We start from the raw sequence: 20,920 nt of genomic DNA, 5'->3' as shown, positions 1-20,920 counted from the left end.
CAATCGCAGAGCAGTAAGGAGGCTGGGTTTTGTTTGAAAACGGGTGGGGTAAAATAACGGCGAATACGACGTCTCTCCTCTTTCCCAGATTCGAGTTGGAAGCCAAGAAGGAATGTAAGGAATTAGGGGGCGCTGGGGAAAAAAACTGTCCCTCGCAGAATTCCCAAACGTTTTCAGTAGCTTTTTTAAAACTTGAAAGCTATGAAAAAACTCCATGGTAGAGAGAGTGTCTGGTAGCGTTTAGCTTAGCCCGAACATGACGGCGGAGGGGGCTGAAGCTGCGCCGCGGACGGAGAGCTCCTCGTGTCCGGGGAAGGAACGCCAGACTCCGGCGTCAGTGGAAGGAGGAGCCGGTCCTTCCCGAAGGAGCTGGGCGCTTTCCACGCTGCTTATAGTCCTTGCTGTCCCCATTGTCGGTGTGGGCATCAGATACTACCAAGATACTTTGATTTGGAGGCGGCATGTAAGTTTGAATTTTCTGGAACTGCTCAGAAATTTTTCCGTTCCACCTTAAGTGGTGCAGCAGTTACATGTAACTGCTGCATCGTTTAAGGTGGAACGGGAAAAATGGAATAGGGAGCTGATTGTAGTACATTTAAATTCTAACGAGGGACTGTGTTTTTTTTTTTAACTGTCTGATTGACCAATCAAAAGATGGAAAAGGGAGCCTGTGTTAGGAAAATGCAAAAGAAAGAAATTCACTGGTCAACTTTTATTTGAACACCTAGACTGATCAGTGGACTGATCACACTGGACTTAGACATGAAGGAAGAAGCCCAGTTCTTGCATTGCACAGGCAAAGTCTCATTGCCACGTATTGTTAACTGGTAAGATTAACACCACTGTTACAGCACCTTAACTGTCCCCAGCTGTTTGTACTTCAGGGATGGGGGTAGTTGCATGTTTGCCCCAGCTGGTAGTGTGCAAACCACCCCCTCCAACTTCAGACTTCAAGCTGCTCCCTCCATTAGACAGTGGTCTGTGTGCACATACTCACAGACTGAACGCCCTCCCAGTCTGGATAACTGGCCAAGTGGAGTGGAGAGACCCCATTTACTGCTGATCAGCGTATCAGATGAATAGAGATGCAGGACACTGATCAGCCATAACATTGAAACTACCTCCTTGTTTCTACACTCATTGTCCGTTTTGTCAGCTCCACTGACCGTATAGGTACATTTTGTAGCTTTGCATTTACAGACTGTAGTCCATCTGTTTTTCTGCTCACTGTCATCTCCCTTTAACCCTGTTCTTAAATGGACAGGACCGCATAGGACCATCACAGAGCGCGTATTGTTTGGGTGGTGGATCATTAGCACTGTAGTGAGACTGACGTATTGGTGACGTGTTAGTGTGTTGTGCTGGTGTGAGTGGATCAGACACAGCTGGAGTTTTTAAACAGTGTCCAATCACTGTCCACTCTTAGACGATCCACCTTGTAGATGTAACGTCAGAGACAGTGTCTGAAAGTGAAAATGACAGGACGGTTGTTTGAAAGTCAACTCGTTGCCTTGGGCTAATTGTTCAATGTTGTGTCCTTGGCCAGCAGTGTGCCTTTGAGCACCACTGGACCGTGAGAAACGTGGCACAGTTGTCTAGGCTCCATTGACCTGTCTACTGTCTTTCAGGAAGCTGGGCTGAAGACCCTGGGACCAGAGGGACTCTTCTTGTTCTCATCTTTGGACGTAGACCATGACCTGTACCTCAGCGCTGAGGAGTTCAAACCCATTGCAGAAAAACTCACAGGTTTGACAAATACATTTATTCAACTATGTTTGTGAAACTATTATTTAAAGCAGTCAGCTGTAATGAGCCCATTATCATCCAGACCATTGCTAACTATGAGTTCAAGATTAGATTAGTGGTTCAGAGCAATGCCGGCCAGCACATCACTATCCATCAAAGCCTGTGAGGAGGATGATGTCTGACACATTTCTCTACGTGCCTCTACCTTGAAGGTATTCCCCCACCCGCAGAGTTTGAGGAGGAGTTCCTCCATGACCCGAACGGAGAGACTTTCACCGTCAGTGCCAAAATGCAGCCATTGCTGTTGGAGACCATGACCAAGAGCAAAGATGGTTTCCTAGGGGTAATGTTTCATCCTTTGCATCCTGTCTTAAGTAATAGTCACAATTTCAAAACTCAATGGGGAAAATTTGACTCTTTTTTCACTTGACAAGATAAAACATGTTTGGAGATGACAAAAGTATTTTTTGCTTGCTTCTTTAGGCTCGTTTTACTTTGTGAAACTCTTATGCAATGAGTTGTATACTGTGAGTTGTATGCAAGACAGTTGCCATTGATAGTTACACAAATCTAGAAACAAAGTTGCACGCAACACACTTGGTTGGAACTGGTACAAAGGCAACATATCAGATGTTGAAACTGAAAAATTGTATTGTTTTTTTGAAAAATATTTGCCCATTTTGAATTTGATGCCAATAACACATTGCAAAAAAGTTGGAACGGGGCGACAAAAGGCTGGTAAAGTTGTGTAATTTAAAAAAAAAAAAAACCTGGTGGTTTATTGACAACAGGTTAGTAACATGCCGTAACGTAACGTGCCACCTTCTCTGGGCCTGAACCCATTTAAAATGGACTGAGAGGAAGTGGAAAAGTGTCCTGTGGTCCGACGAAACAACATTTGAAATTCTTTTTGGAAATTATGGACACCGTGTCCTCCCGGCTAAAGAGCACTCAGCTTGTTATCAATGCCCAGTTCAAAAGCCAGCATTCATGGCATGGGTGATGTGCACAGCTGTGACGGCCCCATTATTGCTGAATGATATTTACATATTTTGGCAACATATGCTGCCACCCAGATGATGTTTTTCATGAAAGGCCTTGATTATTTCAGCAAGACGGTGCCAAACCACATTCTGCATGTATTTCTGTATTAAGAGTCCAGGTGCTAAACTGACCTGTCTGCAGTCCAAACCTGTCACCACTGAGAACACTTGGTGCATTATGAAATGAAAAATAGGACAAAGTAAACCGTGAACTGTTGAGCAGATGAATCAAATATCAAAGAAGAACGGGAAACATTTCACTTTCAAAATTACACCAATTGGTCTCTTCAGTTCTCAAACGCTTACATAGTGTTGTCTTTTGTTGTATTGTCCTTTAAAATATGGTTTACATTATTTGCATATCATTGCATCCTATTTTTTATTAAAATTGTGCACTTCTGCATTCTACAGTTTCAAGCTTTTTTGGAAATGTGGTTGTATTTTTATGTTGTACATCTTATGTTTTATTGCCTGGTCAGTTGATCAGGTGAAATCAGTCTTTTTAAAGTCTGTCTTTCAAAGTGATCATGTCATGTCTCCATTTTGATTGGCTGTTACATGAAACTTGTTTCAAGAAGTTGAAATGCTTACAGCTTCAGATGGGTTTCAAGTGAAAAGTTGCATAAAAGTTTTCCATGTAAAGCCAGCATTAGCTTTGCGTTAGAACTACAAGGCTGTTGTATGTAACAGATGATGGAAGCTTCTACACCACCAATTAGCATCATGCAAGCTGAATCTCCAGCAGGCTTGCTTATGTGGTTTCGGACACGATATGACACAAAAATGGACAAATTCCAGCTAGCTCCAAACCTAAAGAAGGACACCAGACACATCTGTAGTGAAGAGAATATTGTGTAAATCTGGCTGATCACTGAACTGTTAGTAGTCAATTAAATCCTTTGTCTCTGTAGGTGTCCCATAGTTCCCTGAGTGGACTGCGTTCATGGAAGAGCCCTGCTACTCCGTCCTCCACTTTCTCTGCAGCTCAGTTCCGGGCTTTTCTGCCTCCGAAGGGTAAAGGGGAGCTGGGAGACACATGGTGGATCATACCCAGCGAACTCAACATCTTCACCGGCTACCTGCCAAACAACCGCTACCACCCTCCAACCCCCCGCGGCAAAGAGGTACAGTCTGAAAATCACGAGTCATTCAATAATTTGACTAACGATATATATATATATATATATATATATATATATATATATATATATATATATATATATATATATATATATATATATATATATATATATAAGGTAACGGAATCAACAAAAGCAACAATACAGATCAGATATGTAACAATTAAAATGTACAGAATTTCAAAACTCTTACAATGTGTGCTTGAATGCAAGATGCAAGTGAATATTTACACTGTATATGTATATTTATGCTTTTTATATTTCTAAAATTGTGCAGTACACATGTATGTATTGTTCTAGATGAAAATTGACAGAATAACACTGTTTATCTATAGATGTATTAATGTAATTGCAGACTACACTTAAAAATAAATGGTTCTTTAGTAAAAATAAAGTGGTTCTATATAGAATCATGAACACTTCAAAATCCCTTTACATGATTAACAGGTTTTTGCATCATGAAAGGGCTTCTTCAGATTGGTGGAAATGGGTTTTATATGGTTCTGTATAGAAACCTTTTGAAAAGGGTTCTTCTGTTATTACAGGCTTGACATTGTTACAATAGAGAAACAGTTTTTGGTGCTATATAGAACCCATTTCAAAAAGGATATGCATAGAACTGTTTTCTTTACTAAGGAATCCTTGAAGAACCGTCATTTTTCACAGTGTGTTATGAACCAGTGAAGTTGCACAGCATCATTCAAAGTGAGTTCCACCATTTTTTGAAACTGAAATGGTTAAGAGGCTGAAAAAGTCCGTTTAGAGTGGTTTTAATGTAAAATGTTCAATTCTAGAGAAATTTTAGAAGTCAGAAATTCTCACAGTGGTGGTGATGGGAACCAGACATCTGAAGAATTTAACACCTCTAAAAGCTCCCTCACTGATGCTTATTACATGAAATGGTTATGATTATGTGGGCTGATGTCTGAAGTGATATTTTTGTGTTTTTGTAAGGTAAGGGTATTTTTAAAACATGTTCATGGTTGAAGGGTACATGTAGGGTGGAGGGCAAAATAGTCCCCAGAAAACTAGTGGTTTTGGATCTGATAGAAGGAATGAGCGCACAGAAGTTTCAGCAACAGTTTTGTTACTCATCAGTTTCATCTCTGGCGTATCTGTACTATACGCCTCATGTCTGGTAGGACGTGCGTGTAAATTTGAACGGAATAGCTTAACAATAAGGCTGCACAGTGTACCATTTAGAAACAGTACATTTGTAAAAAACAGTCCCCAAACAAAACTATTAATCTTGGACATAAAACTCAGGTTAGTGAGTATTAAACGATATACAGGGTGAGTCAAAAGTCACAGGACACCGTTTTATTTTATTTTTTATGCTGTCACAAGCCTCCATGATGCAGCGCTGAAGGTGGTGTTTGTTGCAGAGTTTCTCAGCATACACAATTTGTTTGAGATGACCCCAGAGATTAAAGTCAATAGCAAAAGCCGTGACTTGACTCACCCTGTAGTTATATTTGTGTTGTAGACATTGCGACCCGTGGTTCTTATCACCACCACTGTACAGAAATCTGAGCTTCTACTGTACCCAGTGTCACACGAAACCACTCAGACTTTATTTACATTTCAACAGCTGAATTTTGCAGACATGTAAAAAAAATATATGAAATTCCACTTTAAGTCTGACCGAGGTTCAGTGGTGCCAGTGACAGTTTGTTGTATTTACATGTAGAAAAAAACTCACTTCTTAGCAGTAAGAGCGTTTTTTTTTTTCGTCCCAGATACTCGATTCATTTAAATATTTAGTAACGACTTAAAGATGCTCTTAGTACATAAGAAGGCGCCCTCAAGATCTTTTTTTTCTCAAGGAAGCCAAGATTCTTCAGTGTTTGCTTAAGAACGCTATGTACGCTTGTCCACAGTGGGGTTGTGGAGCATGCTGGCCGAATAAACTGTGGAGGATGCCAATAAACTGGAGAAAACAGAGAAGATAGGACTTTTCTCTTTTGGTGTGCAGTTTGGACTAAACAAGGGTGGACATTTGATCGCAGCTTCTATTACCATTACGGCCCGTATGCTCCATCCTTTCCAGAGCGCTCAAAGTAGCAGGTTTACAACCAGAAGGCATACGCAGTGTTTTATGCAAGTGGCCATTGGTGTAATTAGTTCTGGTGACTGCATGTGGGGGAAAATATCTAATTGCAATTATTCCATATTACTTGGTGACTGCAATTTAAGTTGAGATATTTTATAAATTGAGATTCAGGCCTAATTTATTTTGGCCAAAAAGACCAGAATATCCACATTTTTTTCACATTAACAAAATATATAGACCTATTAAAATGCTTTTGGGGGAAAAAAGCTTGTTACAAGTAAGTTATAGCTGAAAATCCTATTGCAAAACTATTGTAAAACAATATAAACATGAGGCAATATTCATAACCATTTTATGTAATATCTGTCTGTGAAGGAGCTTTTAGAGGCTCGAATGGAACATTTCTATGACTGTTTACACCTCGTGAATAAATTATGTAGCATTGTGCAAGATGTTTTTGAAAAATTAGTGTAAGCAGCATATGATCATATTATTATACAGTGTTTGGGAATATTGAGACCTAGGACAGTTAAGAGCTATAACATTGTAATGTGTAGTACTGGATCTGTATCTGAGCTCATGTCGTGGTGTTTCTCTTCTTTTCCGACCCCTCAGGTTCTGATCCATAACCTGCTCAGTATGTTTCATCCTCGGCCGTTTGTCAAATCCCGCTTCGCTCCCCAGGGAGTCGTGGCCTGCATACGAGCCGTCAGCGACTTCTACTACGATATTGTGTTCAGGTATTGACCTTAAAGCTGGATCAATGTAGAGAAACTTACCAAGTCAGATGTCTTTACAGTGGTGGGGATGCAGGAGTCACAATGACCTACAACACAAATGTAGACATTTTTATTTATTCCAAACCACAAGTGAACCTACTTGTGTCTTCTGAAATTTTATATGTAATATTGATGAGGGTACAATAGCAGAAATTTGGAAAAAATAGTATTATTTGGGGGCTGTTTTGCCTTAAAACACTGTTTACCTTCCCGCGGTGAGTGAAAAAAAAATTTTTTATTATAAAATCATAATAATTTTTCTCACGAATGTCTCAGGCATAGTGCAGCATAGTCATAAACAATTTATGTAATAACTGTCTGTGATGTAGTTTTTAGACACATTAAACGCTTCAGACGTCTGGTTGACGTCTAATGATTTCATTGTGCTGAAATGTAAGAATAGTGGAATTCTCCTTTAAAAGATTCTTAACCTTATTCTCCAGGGTATATTTTAGTTTTTCCTTCTGAATTTAAACGACCAAATCGTAAGGCAAATATTCAGTATCTGCATGAAATAAATGCAATTTCTTTTTTCTTTTCTTTTTTTTTTTTTTTTTGGGTAAATCTCCTCTCAAATTAAACCAGAAAAACCAGATCACACACATTGCTCTACATTTACAGTTTACTGCTGAAAGTCAAAAATCTTAGACGCTCTTTGTATTTTTTTAAAATGTCATTTTTACAGAGCAGATCACTGATGAGACGCCATCTATTTATAGTTTGTAGCCCAGATTTGTGGAAAAATGGGTCGACTTTCTGTAAAAAAAAAAATTTGTAAGTTCAGCTTCTTTTATTATAAGGGTTTAAAATGACATTGCCCATCTATTTCACTGGAAAGAAGACAGTTACAGCCTCATATGATGCCCACCCTCTGAATGTAGCTTATAAAATATGAACGTTATGAAGAACGACTGTGCGTTTTGGAACCACCAGTGGTTCGAAGGAGTTTAAGATGCTACTGTAGCCCCATTTGTTCGTCTCCTCTCGATGATGGATAAGAACCAATTCCTTAATCATCCCCAGTCTTGAGTTGCTTTGCAGTTTATTAATCAGACTTGAAGAATGTCCTGGATTGCAGACTGACGTTTTAAAACCACATCTAAACAGAAGGGAGCGCTGCTTTCGGATGACATTTCTCAGGCTTCCTCACATTCTATTTTCCTTATCAGTCTTGCGAGGAGGGCTTTAGCATTTTAATTTAATTTCATGTGAGCAAAAGTTAACTTCTCTTCAACAGTACCTAACAGTGTCTGTTATTAAAATCAAACTGGTCTGTTACGGCATGATCAGATGTTTCAGTTGCTTGTTTTGTGTTCCTAACCACAGGATACATGCCGAGTTCCAGCTGAACGAGGTGCCAAATTTCCCATTCTGGTTCACTCCTGGCCAGTTTGCTGGCCACATCGTCCTCTCCAAAGATGCCTCTCATGTCCGGGACTTCCATCTCTATGTACCTAATGACAAGTCAGTACCCTGCAGAAGCTGTCTGTAATTATACAGAAGCCATTTTAGAGCTTCCTCTGGCAAAACCATCTGTTGAGTTTGTTGGGTTTGTAGACCGCCTAAAGGGCCCATTTTTTACCTTAGGTCCACTGATGGTGTTTGTGTTGGTTTATGTACCAAAAATTGAAAATAGAACAATGTTTTATGGCCATTTTCCTGCCTCTCCTTATCCCTTAAAATTAAACAAGTTCTTTTTGTTAATATGCCCTAAAGACTGAGATTTAAATGATCATTGTTTTGGGTCTCCAGATCTCTGAATGTCGATATGGAGTGGCTGTATGGTGCCAGCGAGAGCAGCAGCATGGAAGTGGACATTGGCTACCTGCCACAAGTAGGTTCCCACCTAATAACACCACTATTCTCTGTTCGACCATTCATCAGAAATGTTCAGTGTGGGGGTGGGGGGGTGTGACTCTTATTAAGGAAAATTATCTCAAGATGTTTTTAAGGGCCCTTATCCAAAATATTTTATTTTAGGATTTTTGTAATTCTATTTCTTTTGTTTTCATAATTCGTTTTCCATTTTCCAACCTATTATACAAGTATACATAGCAGTGTGAGTGCCGATAAACACCAAGTTCAAGTTTTTTTCAGACTCTACTCATACACATTTTAATGAAGTAAAACTTTCAACACGTTTTATCATGCTTGGTATCAGTTTGTTACACGTTCACAAACTCTGTTTTCAAGCTGAAAGAAGAGGTGGAAAAAGACTAGGATAGAAATGTTAGATGAGGTAACCTGCCATTAGCATTTGTTCACATTTTCCATTAACATAAGCACGAAAGGGCCGTGGTAGACTTTTGTAGGCTGAGTGGGTGGACGTATGTAAATGTGTTTTTGTGACCTCGCAGAAACAGCGTATTCAAAGCAGGCTGTTTTTGCAGCTTAGTTTTCATATGTGGACTTCAGCAATGCTGTTTGCTATAACAAAATGAGATGAAAATGAAATTTTCCACAGTATGGGCCCTTATTCAAATGCTTAGATTAATTTAGCATCTCCTACTTTCAATGAAAATGAACTGCCGATATTTTAACTTCTTATTCTCCAGGGTTTGTTTTGGTTTTTCCATCTGAATTTAAACGACCAAATCGTAAGGCAAATGATTAACTGCATGAAATAAATGCAAATTTTTATTTTATTTATTTATTTTAATAGCTTCTCTCAAATGAACAGAACATGTTTTATGATCTACACATATTTCTATATGCTTACTGTTGAAAGCCAAAAATCTTAGAGGGTCTTTGTATTATTTTATAAAAATAATTTACAGAGCAGATCACTGAAGAGACGCCATCTGTTTATAGTTTATAGCCCAGATTTGTGGAAAAACGGGTCGACTTTCAGTAGAAAAAAAAAAACTTGTGAGTTCAGCTTTTATTATAAGGGTTTTAAATTACATCTCCACCATCTATATGACTGGAAAAAAGTTCCAGCTGTCATACGACGCCCACCTTCTGAATGTAGCTTATGAAATATGAACGTTATGAAGAACATGACAGTGTGTATTGGAACCACCATAGGTTTCAAGAAGTTTAAGATGCTACCAAAATATGATGCAGTATGTAGGAGAAAAAATTCACACAGTGATGTTTCTTTTCAGATGGAGCTGCGAGTGGCCGGTCCGTCCACACCCTCTGTGATCTATGACGAGAAGGGGAACGTGATTGACAGGAGGGGGGAGGGAGGAGAGCCCATTCAGTTTGTTTTCGAGGAGATCAACTGGAGCTCTGAGATCAGCCGAGAAGAGGCGGCCAGTCGCCTGGAGGTCACCTTCTATCCTTTTAAAAAGGTGAGCTTTCCAAATGCACTGATGGATGCTAGCACACTGGCACATTTAGACTGTTTCATAACCTTAAATTTCTATTTATGGTGTGCGATCAGTTCCATCAGTAACTGTGTATTACATTCTAGAACCACACTAGCAGTTCTAGAGCTGCATGTTTCACAGTTAATGTTTACCAGATCTCTTCGCAATCCTCATCATAAATTTACACCATTCTTTTCTCCCTTTCTTAGGTTCCTTACCTGCCTTTCACAGAAGCCTTCAGCAGGGCAGAAGCGGAGGGGAAACTGGTGCACTCCATCCTCCTCTGGGGCGCCCTGGATGATCAGTCCTGCTGAGGTCAGAACCATAGCATCTCAACACACTGGACAACATTAGAAATGAGCAGATCAGAGGGACAGTGAAGGTGGAGCAGTTTGGAGATAAAAGCCAGAGAGGCCAGGTTGAGATGGTTTGGACATGTGTTGAGGAGGAATAGTGGATATATTGTTCAAAGAATGTTGGAGATGGAGCTGCCGGGTAGAAGGAGAAGAGGTAGAGCTCAGAGAAGGTTTATGGATGTAGTGAAGGTGGACATGGAGATGGTTGGTGTAAAAGTAGAGGAGGCAATGCATAGGGCAAGATGGAGGCAGATGATCCGCTGTGGCGACCCCTAAAGGGAGCAGCCGAAAGAAGAGGAAGAAGAAATGAATAAACTGGACTGTGAATGCGGCGTCTAATATGTGTTAATGTTCACTTTCTTACACCACATAGTTCCTCAACAAGCAGCTTGTTTGCTAACTCCGCCCACTCGCTGCACAGCCTGCAGTTCGTTCTCCAGCTCCACACAGACCCAAACGGACAGTTTGGGAATTTAGTGTTGTCTCATCTTCAGAGTCTGACCAAATCAGATGTCGGTCGAATGTGACATTAAAAGTGTCTATTTCCTGTTTGTGCAAATAAAAAGCAAAAATGTTCAAATGGCAATGAGCGTCTCCTACAGCTGTCAAAGTTGTTGCTTAGCAACGGTGTCTCAGTGGAGTGAAAAACAGAGTGCTTCTCAACCAATCCGCTTGCGTGGTTGGAACTAACTGTTGTAAAATTTAGCAGTAACAACTTAAATATTCAAACATTTTCAACAGAATTTTATTGGCATCAGTTTAGGGCTCAACTGATTTGAACATTTTGTGGTTGATAACATTGCCGATTTTATGGGTTTGATAATTCTGGTAAAATTGGCCGATAACCGATCACACTGGCTGGTAAATGTATTCTTAGATTTTAATGTTAATGACTCCTGTAGTTTTAGTCACAGCGTGCTTTACTGACTGATATGTCACACTTCTCAGACACCAGAATCTTAAATCATAGAAATATTGTAGCAGTGGGTAGTGGTATAGCAGTGTAGTTTCTTGGACTGAATATCTGTTTATAATTTTGCTGATATACAGTCGTCGATATCGGCTGTGATGGACATATAAGTCAGGTCATACAGCAAACGTCTCATGGAATACAATTTCTTGTCTTTTATAGAACAATGAATATGAAACAGACTCATAATATGGTAGAAAAGTATTTTACAAACAAGTTCTTAAACTAAGTACTCAAAAAAAATTTTTTTCAAGGGTTCTTTAGTAAAGAAAGTGGTTCTGTGCAGAACCATGAACTGGTTTTGTATAGCAGCAAAAGTGTAATAGAAGAATTCTTTTTGGTGGTGTGTGTATAGAACCCTTTTCAAAAAGGTTCTATCTAGGACCTTATAAAACACATTCTCTAAATATACACATCATCTAAAGATTAAACCTTTAATCATGCAAAGGGTTTTTGGGTGTTCAAGGCTCTGCATAGAACCATTTTCTTTACTGAAGAACCCTTGAAGAATCATCATTTTTTTTTTTAGTTGTTCATGCCAAAATGTGATTGTCCCAACATCAACCTGACCAAAACCTGATTCTGATCGTGTTTCTTGGAAAACCTCAGGGAATACATTAACTTTCTGTTGGATGAACTTATTGCTAATAAAGAATATTCATAATAAATACACTTGACATTTTGTCATTGTTCAGTTTCTCATTACTTGTGATTCTAATTAATATCCTAAACCTACATTTGTATTAATGAGATTAATATGTCTGTTGTCCTTGTTGTCTATGTAGGTTCAGGGCGAACTCTCCGGGAGACAGTCCTGGAAAGTTCGCCCGTCCTGGCCTTGCTCAACCAGAGCTTCATCAGTAGCTGGTCTCTAGTTAAAGAGCTGGAGGACCTGCAGGTGAGACGTCTAATAAGTACTGATGTAGTTGGAAACCTGTCAAAGGCTGTCAAATAAGAAAAGTAATCTGAAGTCTTGCTGAAGTCTATAGTTTTTTTTTTTTTCATGTAACTAATCTGTCTGTATTCATACTATCGCAAAGTTATTTGGTTCTTTTTCTGGAGATTGTCGTAAATCCCAACTGATCTGTGGAGGATCTAAATATTACAGAGATACATTATATGCTGTCGGGAGTGATGGAGCTTATCATCCAACATCCAACAACCTCCCTAATGCTCTTATTCTTGGCTGAATGCAACTGAATACTCACAGCATAGAGGTTCCAACATCTAGTGCAGGCTTTCCAGAAAATTAGAGGCTATTACCCAAGAAAAAGTTGAACAAAGTCACTATTAATAGCCTTGATTTCAGAAGAAATGTTGGACGAGCAGATGTCTACAAACTTTTGACATATGGTGTATATTGGATTAAGGTTGTAACTAAATTCTGCAGACCTGTAGGCTGAACAGCTGTTTTAGAGGCTCCTAAATAACCCAGATTACTGTAGAATTCTCCAAGCCTGTATTAGTCCAGCAGCAATTTGTCATCAGTATCTTCAGTGTCAGTCTTCAGTAACTTGTCTAAGTGTAGGTTAGGGTTGTGGTGTCTGAACTGAAGTTGATAAACTAATGACCTTTCCTTTCTCTGCAGGCTGATGAGCAGAATCTGGTATTGAGTCAAAAGGCACGTTTACACCTGGAGAAGTACAGCTTCCCAGTGGAAATGATGGTGGCATTGCCTAACGGGACAGTGGTAGGTTTGCTTTACTGATCTCTGTGCTGTAGTGTAGAGCTTTAAATATTTGGCCAAACCTGATGGGAGTCGACTGCTCTGGTTTAAATATTATTTCTTAAGTATGCGTTGAGCTCACATTTTGCTGGTTTATCACAGCATGCTTCCCACTTTATTCTTCACTAATTTAATTGTTTAAGTCGTTTTTAATCAGACACTCTGGGGTCATTCTTCCATATATATTGCTGATGTCTGAAGAAAACCTAGTATCTCCATCTTTGATGTTTTTCAGATTTTGACATCATTTGAAAATGTCTGTTGTCTTTTAGATTGTACACAAATTTCATGATGAGTGGACCAAAAGAAATGATGTAAAATTACTTTGGGGGTGGAGTCTGGTTGCATTGACTTGCATTAAAAGGTTTTTTTTTTTTTTCCTTCTCCTGTAACGTTGTCATTTTGGAGATGAGAAGTGATGTGTTTTTTTTTTTTTTATTGTTATATTTTATCTATCTTGGCTCTAATGACTAATATTTTGGTCTCCATATGTTAAATAGTGTTGTTCTGTCAGGTTTTATTCTGCCCTATGCATGATGGGCTGATTTGGGTCAAATTTGGACAGAAGTTGGTCAGTTTTGGGCTCAAGTGAAGTGGTTGGGGCCAGGCTCAGATCCCCAGAGCCGACAGTACATGACTGAGGTGCCCTTGAGGGAGGCACCTAACACCCAACTGCTCCCCAGGCGCTGCGGATTGGGCTGCCCACTGCTCAAATGTAGGCAAATGTGCTCACTGCCCCCTAGTGTGTGTGTGTGTGCGCGCTCACTAGTGTGTATGTGGTATTTCACTTCATGGATGGGTTAAATGCGGAGGTTAAAATACCGTTGTGGGACTAATAAGGGTCACTTAATCTTAATTTTCAAAATTTCAGGCCTGATTAAAGCTCTGCTGTACTGGGGCCTGAGTTTTGGCATGCAGTTCAGCACTGGGAGCCCTCAGCACTGCATAGTTCAGTATTACACGCTTTAACACATAAAGGACTTAGTAATTATCCAAAGAAATTCTGAACCGTGCTCTGCTTAGTGAGAATTTGGGTCAGCTAAGTATCAACCAGAATGACACACATGCCTTGCATGATCAGTCATCGCTTAGTGGTTTGGACAATCAATTGTCAGAGAGATATCATGTGTCCTCTGGGAATCTGATAAACTTTGTTCAGCAGGATTTTAAAGGCTCAGTTTACATCAGTTCCCTGCACCCAAAGGACCGTCACTGACTGCTTAGTACTGCAAAAGAGAGAGCTCAGCAGGTTGTGAGCTGCACTGATCCAAGCCCTGTCATAATTATATACGAACAACTTCTATTATGCATGAGTATGAAAGCTGTGAAATGGTGTGCCCTAAAGGTTTATGTTTGAATCAGTGGATGATCTTCTCAAAAATGTGCAATAATACAGGCTTTGTAGCTCTGAAATCCAAAATGGGCTTATTGCCCACAGTACTGGGCATGTGAAGTATCCCTAGTTGAGAGTCGGTTCTGGAGTTCTGGAATTGACATCAAAGGCACAAATCCAATCAATTCATGTTTTTTTTCCCCCCACTGTGCTTGAGTACAGTCAGAAGTTTGAACACTCCGGTTAGCAGTTTTGTAGGTATTCTAAGTGAAGGTAAATCTTCTACAGAGAACAAAATCTGGAATTTGTGCACAAATCATGTGAGTGACCTTGGTGTCTAATACTAGGGCAGAAACATGGAATTTTGGGAGAAGATTGTACTATGAGCATAGCCCCAGCCTCTTTCGTTTATTTTTCAGGTCCACCACATCAACGCTAACAACTTCCTGGACCAGACGTCCATGAAGCCAGAGGAGAGTCCGTCCTTCAGTTTCTCGGGCGGGTTTGACGACCCCTCCACCTCCACTTACATCCGCTTCCTACAGGAGGGACTGGACAAGGCCAAACCTTACCTGCAGTCATAAAGAACAACTGGCCCACCGTGAGAGAGAGAGTGTGTGTGTGAGAGAGAGAGAGAGAGAGAGAGACATTTACAGAAAGTGGGCTCGACTCCTCCATGTCTAAAACCGAACACAGTGGGGTCACTCAGTCTCTCTAGTAGAGATCACCTTATGCTGGACTGAATAGAAAGCAGCTGCTGACTCCAGATTCTTCTACCTGTCCACATTCCATGGTAAAACACAGCAATGGAACACATTTTTAGTGCCCTATTTAACGGAAATTCCACTATTTCTTCCATATTTCTGCATAATTCAGTGATTTGAGATGTAGTTATTCAGAGTGGTTAGATGTGAAGTGAGAGGAACTGACCAGCTCAGATATCTCTATAGTGGTGGTGATGGGAACCAGGGGTCACAATGTCTACAACACACACATGCAGTTTTATTTACTATCCAAAACCACCAGTGAACCTACACATCTTGAGTTTCTATGCATAAAAAATATGTTTTCTTTGGGAACTATTTTGCCTCAGAGCACCCTGCATGTATCCCTCTATCCCTCCTGAAACTTTAGCAAAGCATCTCAAAACTGTCAGACTGCACAGTTTGTAGTAACTTTCTGTGAGGGACCGTTTAGAGGCATTAAACTCGTCAACCGTCTGGTTCCTATCACCACCACTGTGAACACTTCTGACTTCTTAGTTTCTCTGCAATGGAGCATTTCACCTCAAAACACTCTGAATGATTGTTTGAAATTCGTAACAGATGAATTATGCAGAAATTGTGAAAAAACAAAGGAATTCTCCTTTAAGGCTCTGGATGCAGTCTTTGAAGTTTTATACTGAACAAAACAGGCTTATCAGTGAAGTGCTCTGTAGTATTTGCCAACACTGTAGTTCCAAACATGCTGGAGGACTTATTTATAGAGATAAAAACTCTTCATATTTACAGCAAAACATGTTTTTCTGCTTTGGTTCAGTTTTTCTGCAGTTTTTTGTTTTTTTTCTGTGATTTTGGTTATTTGTTTCTGTGGATGTTGTTACTGTGGTGTGTTTCTGCAATATGCACAGAATGAAGGATGTGTGTTGCTCAGGTTGGTTGCAGCAGTGGTTTCAATAGTGTTTGTCTGTGCAGAAGAGCTGCAGGGCCTGTGGTTTCCAGGACAGAGCAGTTTGTGACGGTCTAGTCTGAAAGCTCACCAGGGTGGGACCAGGCCTGATGTCATTGTTCCAGTCCAGGGAAGCACCGCCCTTTCTCTCTCTGGAGACAACACAAACACCCAGAGGCAGGGATGGGATAACCCCAATACTGTATAGAATACTGAAAATTAGGCCTGTCAGAATGATAATTATTCAAGCTGACCGCAGTTATGTATCATGCTTTAGGGCCATCAAGCAATCCGCCATTTAAAAAGCAGTGCATATTTTATATATTACATGTATTAGTGGACAATATAAGCTGCATCAAAATGTATTTATTATTTTTAGTAATTCAATCACATGAACATAATTAAAAACTGCGTTATAAATTATTTAATCGCTGACACCCAGTGTGAGAGCAACAACTCTCAACTCTTCCCCGGAACTGTAGACTCTTGCTCTTGTACCCCTACGTTATATCTTGTTTCGAAGAGAAACGGAGCTCGACTTGGCTGTTTCTTTTGTTAGTTTGCTGCTCACTGATTTATCCATTGGTCTCTGGCAAGCACTGTCAAGTGTATTGTGTCGAATTATTGATCTTGCTGTGTGAGCAAGTGTGAAACTCATGTAAATTAAAAAAAAAAAAACATTTGTAGCACCTCGAAATGTACGCATTAACGCATAATGTTATACAAACCCATAATGTAACACCTGATCATGTAATAAAATCCTCATCTGATGACTAATTTTTGCACATAATGTAGTAAAGTATTACATTATATGCTGTTTAATCCATTATCAATTGTGTAGCAACATTTTTTTAAGAATAATGTAACAATACTGTAATGTTTTCTTTAGAATGCAAGTTAAAACCATCAGATGCTTAAAATGACACTGTTTACTAAAAAGACAAGCTAATACTTTATTCCTTTATGCTTTCAAGTTATTGCATTATTTCTCTAATTGCATCAGAAACTTGTGAAAATGATTACAACAGGTGATTTAGTGTTTACATTACACACTGATACTGCATTATTCTAAAATAATCATTATGCTACTTCTCTTACAATGTATTAAACAATAATGCTGTACTACATTGAGCAAAAATGTAATTGCATCATTGAATGAGGGTTTTATTACATTACCAGCAATTATTACATCGTTACATTTGTGTTATTACTTTGTGTAGTTATTACATCGAGATGTGTCATTAAAAAAACAATAGTTCTAATTTTATAAATTGGTGCTATAACACCTGTAGGGGGCAGGAGTGAGTAATGTTTATTAGAGCTTGACCTGGGAGCTGCTCAGCATTTACAGCATCATAGCAAGGTAGCTCGTCAATTCTGTCACTCTAGACTTGCACTGTAATATAATACTTGCATACAACGAACAAGACATTACATTAATCGCAATTATTAATAGGATAATTAATCATCAGCTAAGATTTCACTGTGAGGAGCCTTTGTAATGAATCTTCAGACTTTTTAGTGAACCTTTTGTATCTCTTTAGAACAGGGGGAGACTAGTGGTAAGCTAGTCTGCTGACCTGGGCTTGATGCTGCGATTTATCATTACACCCAGTAACCATCCCATCCCTACATAGAATAAGACATGCAGTGCCACACCACGCTAGAGGAGCACACACAATTCTGTCAGACTGCTAGAAAACTACTGTATCGCTTTGGATCATAGCCACAGTTAGAATTATGTGTGGAAGGTGCCATGGTATAAAGCAGTTTAACGTAGGTTTTTTGTGGTCAGCTGAGGGCAATAGAAAAGTTAGATTTGTGGAATGAATTAGTCTGAGTGCACATTTACAGAGTCGTTTATATTTTAAAGATATGAGCATACATGTCGTTGCTGTTCAAAGAAAAAAAAAAGAAAAGTATCCATAAAATAGTAATTCTACAGGAGAGGGCAAAAACTTTTTGCTTTCAATGTAAGTTAATGGAAAAAGGTTTTATTCTAAAGCAATTTTGGAGCGTTTCTATTCGTCCAGTCATTAATTTTTGACAAATGTAAAGGACAGCTGCTAAGAGTAAATGATGCAAAAAAGTAAAATTGCAAAAAAAAAAATGGAGATATGTATTTCATTGGACCGCAACGGTATATTTGACTTGCAATCAAACTCAAAATGAAGATGAAGGCCAAAGGATACACAAGTATACAAGTTGACCCGACAGACAATATGTATGCAATGCAAATGGCTAACAATGTTTTGCGAATATGCAGTGGTAAGAGCTGTGCTTTTTGGTTTGTCCCTATTCAAGTCATCCTTTGAGTTCATAAGTAACCTGTGTGAATGTATGTGCTGTTTGTACTTTGTTGGACTTGTGCCAAAAATAAAAAGGCCTGTCTTTTTTTTTTTTTTTTGGTAAAAAAACCAAAAAACCCCCACATCTGTCCATTTTCTAATGCGTACGATAAAAACGGAACATCGACACTGATTTGTCAAACATCACAAAAGATCATGTTTTAACTTATTCACATTTATTTGTCTGTATATATTACATAGTTGAATCTGTGAATTGCATGTCTGTATGGTGCATAAACAGATGAGTTTGTGCGTGAGTAACTCACTGATCACCACTGAAAGAGATACTATACACACACACACACACACACACAAAAAATCAAGTTTTTAGATGCAAAGCACCGCTGTCTTGTAACTCACTCACTTATATTTAGCAGGCTGAATACTGTCCACAAGGGGGCACTGTAAGCACCGAAGCAACTTTTTCGTGCTTGCAACTAGCTCACTCACATTTAACAGGCTGAATATTGTCCACAAGGGGGCATATAGGCAGCTTTTGGTGATTCACAATGGGGTGTTCAGACAAGGACTTTTTAAACACATCTTGTTCAAAAACAGCTAGCATTTCCTCTGTTGGTGACTAGAGAGACAGTGTCCGTGAAACGGTTTTGTCAGCTGTGATGGGATATGGTGGTTTCCCATGGAAAAGTTATTCAACTTAAATGTGTGGTTTAAACTGAAAAGTGTGTTGTACAGGATAAACCAGTGATTTTTTTTTTTTTTTAGATGCAGTGTGTGTTGTTCCATTGTTGACAACGAAAAGAAGCAAGCTTGTCATTTGAACACACTAAAAGCGCTGCATCACGTCAATAACACTGGCCCTTATTCATCACAGTGCATACAGTCAAATCTGAGCGCACACATTTCACCAGCAGTTTTGTTATCCATCAATTTCATCTTTGGAGTGTCTACAGTCAGACTCACGCCTGGTAGAAGTGTGTAAATTTGAGCATAATAGTTTAACAACCTGGCAAAAATCATTTTTGTGAGTAACTAAGCAAAACTTATCAGTACCATCTATAATACCAATAATAATTTTTTTCTGTATAAGATTTATTTAAAAACAGAAAATAATACTAATAATTTGCAGTTGTTGATCTGGTACAAACGTCTCATTAGAAGACATGCTGTGATTTTGTTTTATACATGCAGTAACACAGTGATGCACTACCATCTTAACGCTAAAATGTTTTATTTGACGTTCTATTTTTTCCAGTGGTCATGATTTTAACACTATAAAGTTTGGTCAGTAGGGGGAGCAGTGCTCAAACAGCCATTGGCTCACAAACTACTGAATGCTGTCGTTTTATTGACTTCCTACTTAACCACTTGAATGAATTAAGGTGAGCTTCATGTACATGATATGTAAACAAGGTTTGAATCAGACGTAGATGAGTTCATACACTATATTGCCAAAAGTATTCACTCTATCCATCTAAATTACTGAACTCAGGTGTACAAACCAAGCACCTAGGCATGCAGAATACTGGGTAACTCAAGAGCTCACTTAATTCCAGCATTGTAACACGACAGGACGGCTCACGGAGTCCAGTCGTGAAATTTGCTTGCTACGAAGTGGTAGGTCACGTAAAATGACATAGCGGGGTCAGCAGATGCTGAGGCGCATGGTGCACAGAGGTCGCCAACTTTCTGCAGAGTCAATCACTACAGACCTCCAAACTTCATGTGGCCTTCAGATCAGCTCAAGAGTAGTGAATAGAGAACTTCATGAAATGAGTTTCCATGGCCGAGCAGCTGCATCCAAGCCTTATATCACCAAGCGTAATGCAAATGCAGTGGAGACGTGTTCTCAAGAGTGACGAATCACGATTCTCTGTCTGGGAATCCGATGGACGAGTCTGGGCTTGGTGGTTGCCAGGAGAACGGTACTGTCTGACTGCATTGTGCCAAGTGTAAAGTTTGGTGGAGGGGGGATTATGGTGTGGGGTTGTTTTTCAGGAGTTGGGCTCGGCCCTAAGTTCCAGTGAAAGGAGCTCTTAATGCTCTTAAAGGAGCTCTTAAGAGATTTAGGACAATTTCGTGCTCCCAAACTTTGTGGGAACAGTTTGGGGACGTCCCCTTCCTGTTCCAACATGACTGCGCACCAGTGTACAAAGCAGGTCCATAAAGACATGGACGAGTTTGGTGTGGAAGAACTTGACTGGCCTGCACAGAGTCCTGACCTCAACCTGACAGAAAACCTATGGGATGAATTAGAGTGGAGACTGTGAGCCAGGCCTTCTCGTCCAAGATCAATGTCTGACCTCACAAATGCGTTTCTGGAAGAATGGTCAAAATTCCCATAAACACATTCCTAAATCTTGTGGAAAGCCTTCCCAGAAGAGTTGAAGCTGCTACAGCTGCCAAGGGTGGGCCGACATCATAAACCCTATGGATTAAGACTGGCATGTCACAGAAGTTCATATGCGTGTGAAGGCAGATGAA

General features: G+C 39.6%; 1 protein-coding gene across 1 annotated transcript; it reads left to right on the top strand.

Annotated features, from left to right (window-relative positions):
• The first annotated feature begins 103 nt into the window (after positions 1-103).
• Positions 104-18,279, top strand: selenon (selenoprotein N). Its single transcript, XM_017707770.2, has 12 exons — positions 104-463; positions 1,629-1,746; positions 1,959-2,089; positions 3,701-3,913; positions 6,597-6,721; positions 8,087-8,224; positions 8,513-8,594; positions 9,868-10,056; positions 10,284-10,389; positions 12,186-12,298; positions 12,989-13,090; positions 14,879-18,279. Exons 1-12 carry the CDS (start codon positions 257-259, stop codon positions 15,041-15,043), a joined length of 1,689 nt encoding a protein of 562 aa, XP_017563259.1. The 5' UTR covers positions 104-256; the 3' UTR covers positions 15,044-18,279.
• The last annotated feature ends 2,641 nt before the right edge of the window (positions 18,280-20,920 follow it).

The sequence above is a fragment of the Pygocentrus nattereri genome, chromosome 10 (genome assembly GCF_015220715.1).
Source record: "Pygocentrus nattereri isolate fPygNat1 chromosome 10, fPygNat1.pri, whole genome shotgun sequence".
In the NCBI taxonomy this organism is placed as follows: Eukaryota; Metazoa; Chordata; class Actinopteri; order Characiformes; family Serrasalmidae; genus Pygocentrus; species Pygocentrus nattereri.
The sequence above is the reverse complement of the archived record's forward strand: the minus strand, read 5'-3'. Positions and strand labels throughout refer to the sequence as shown.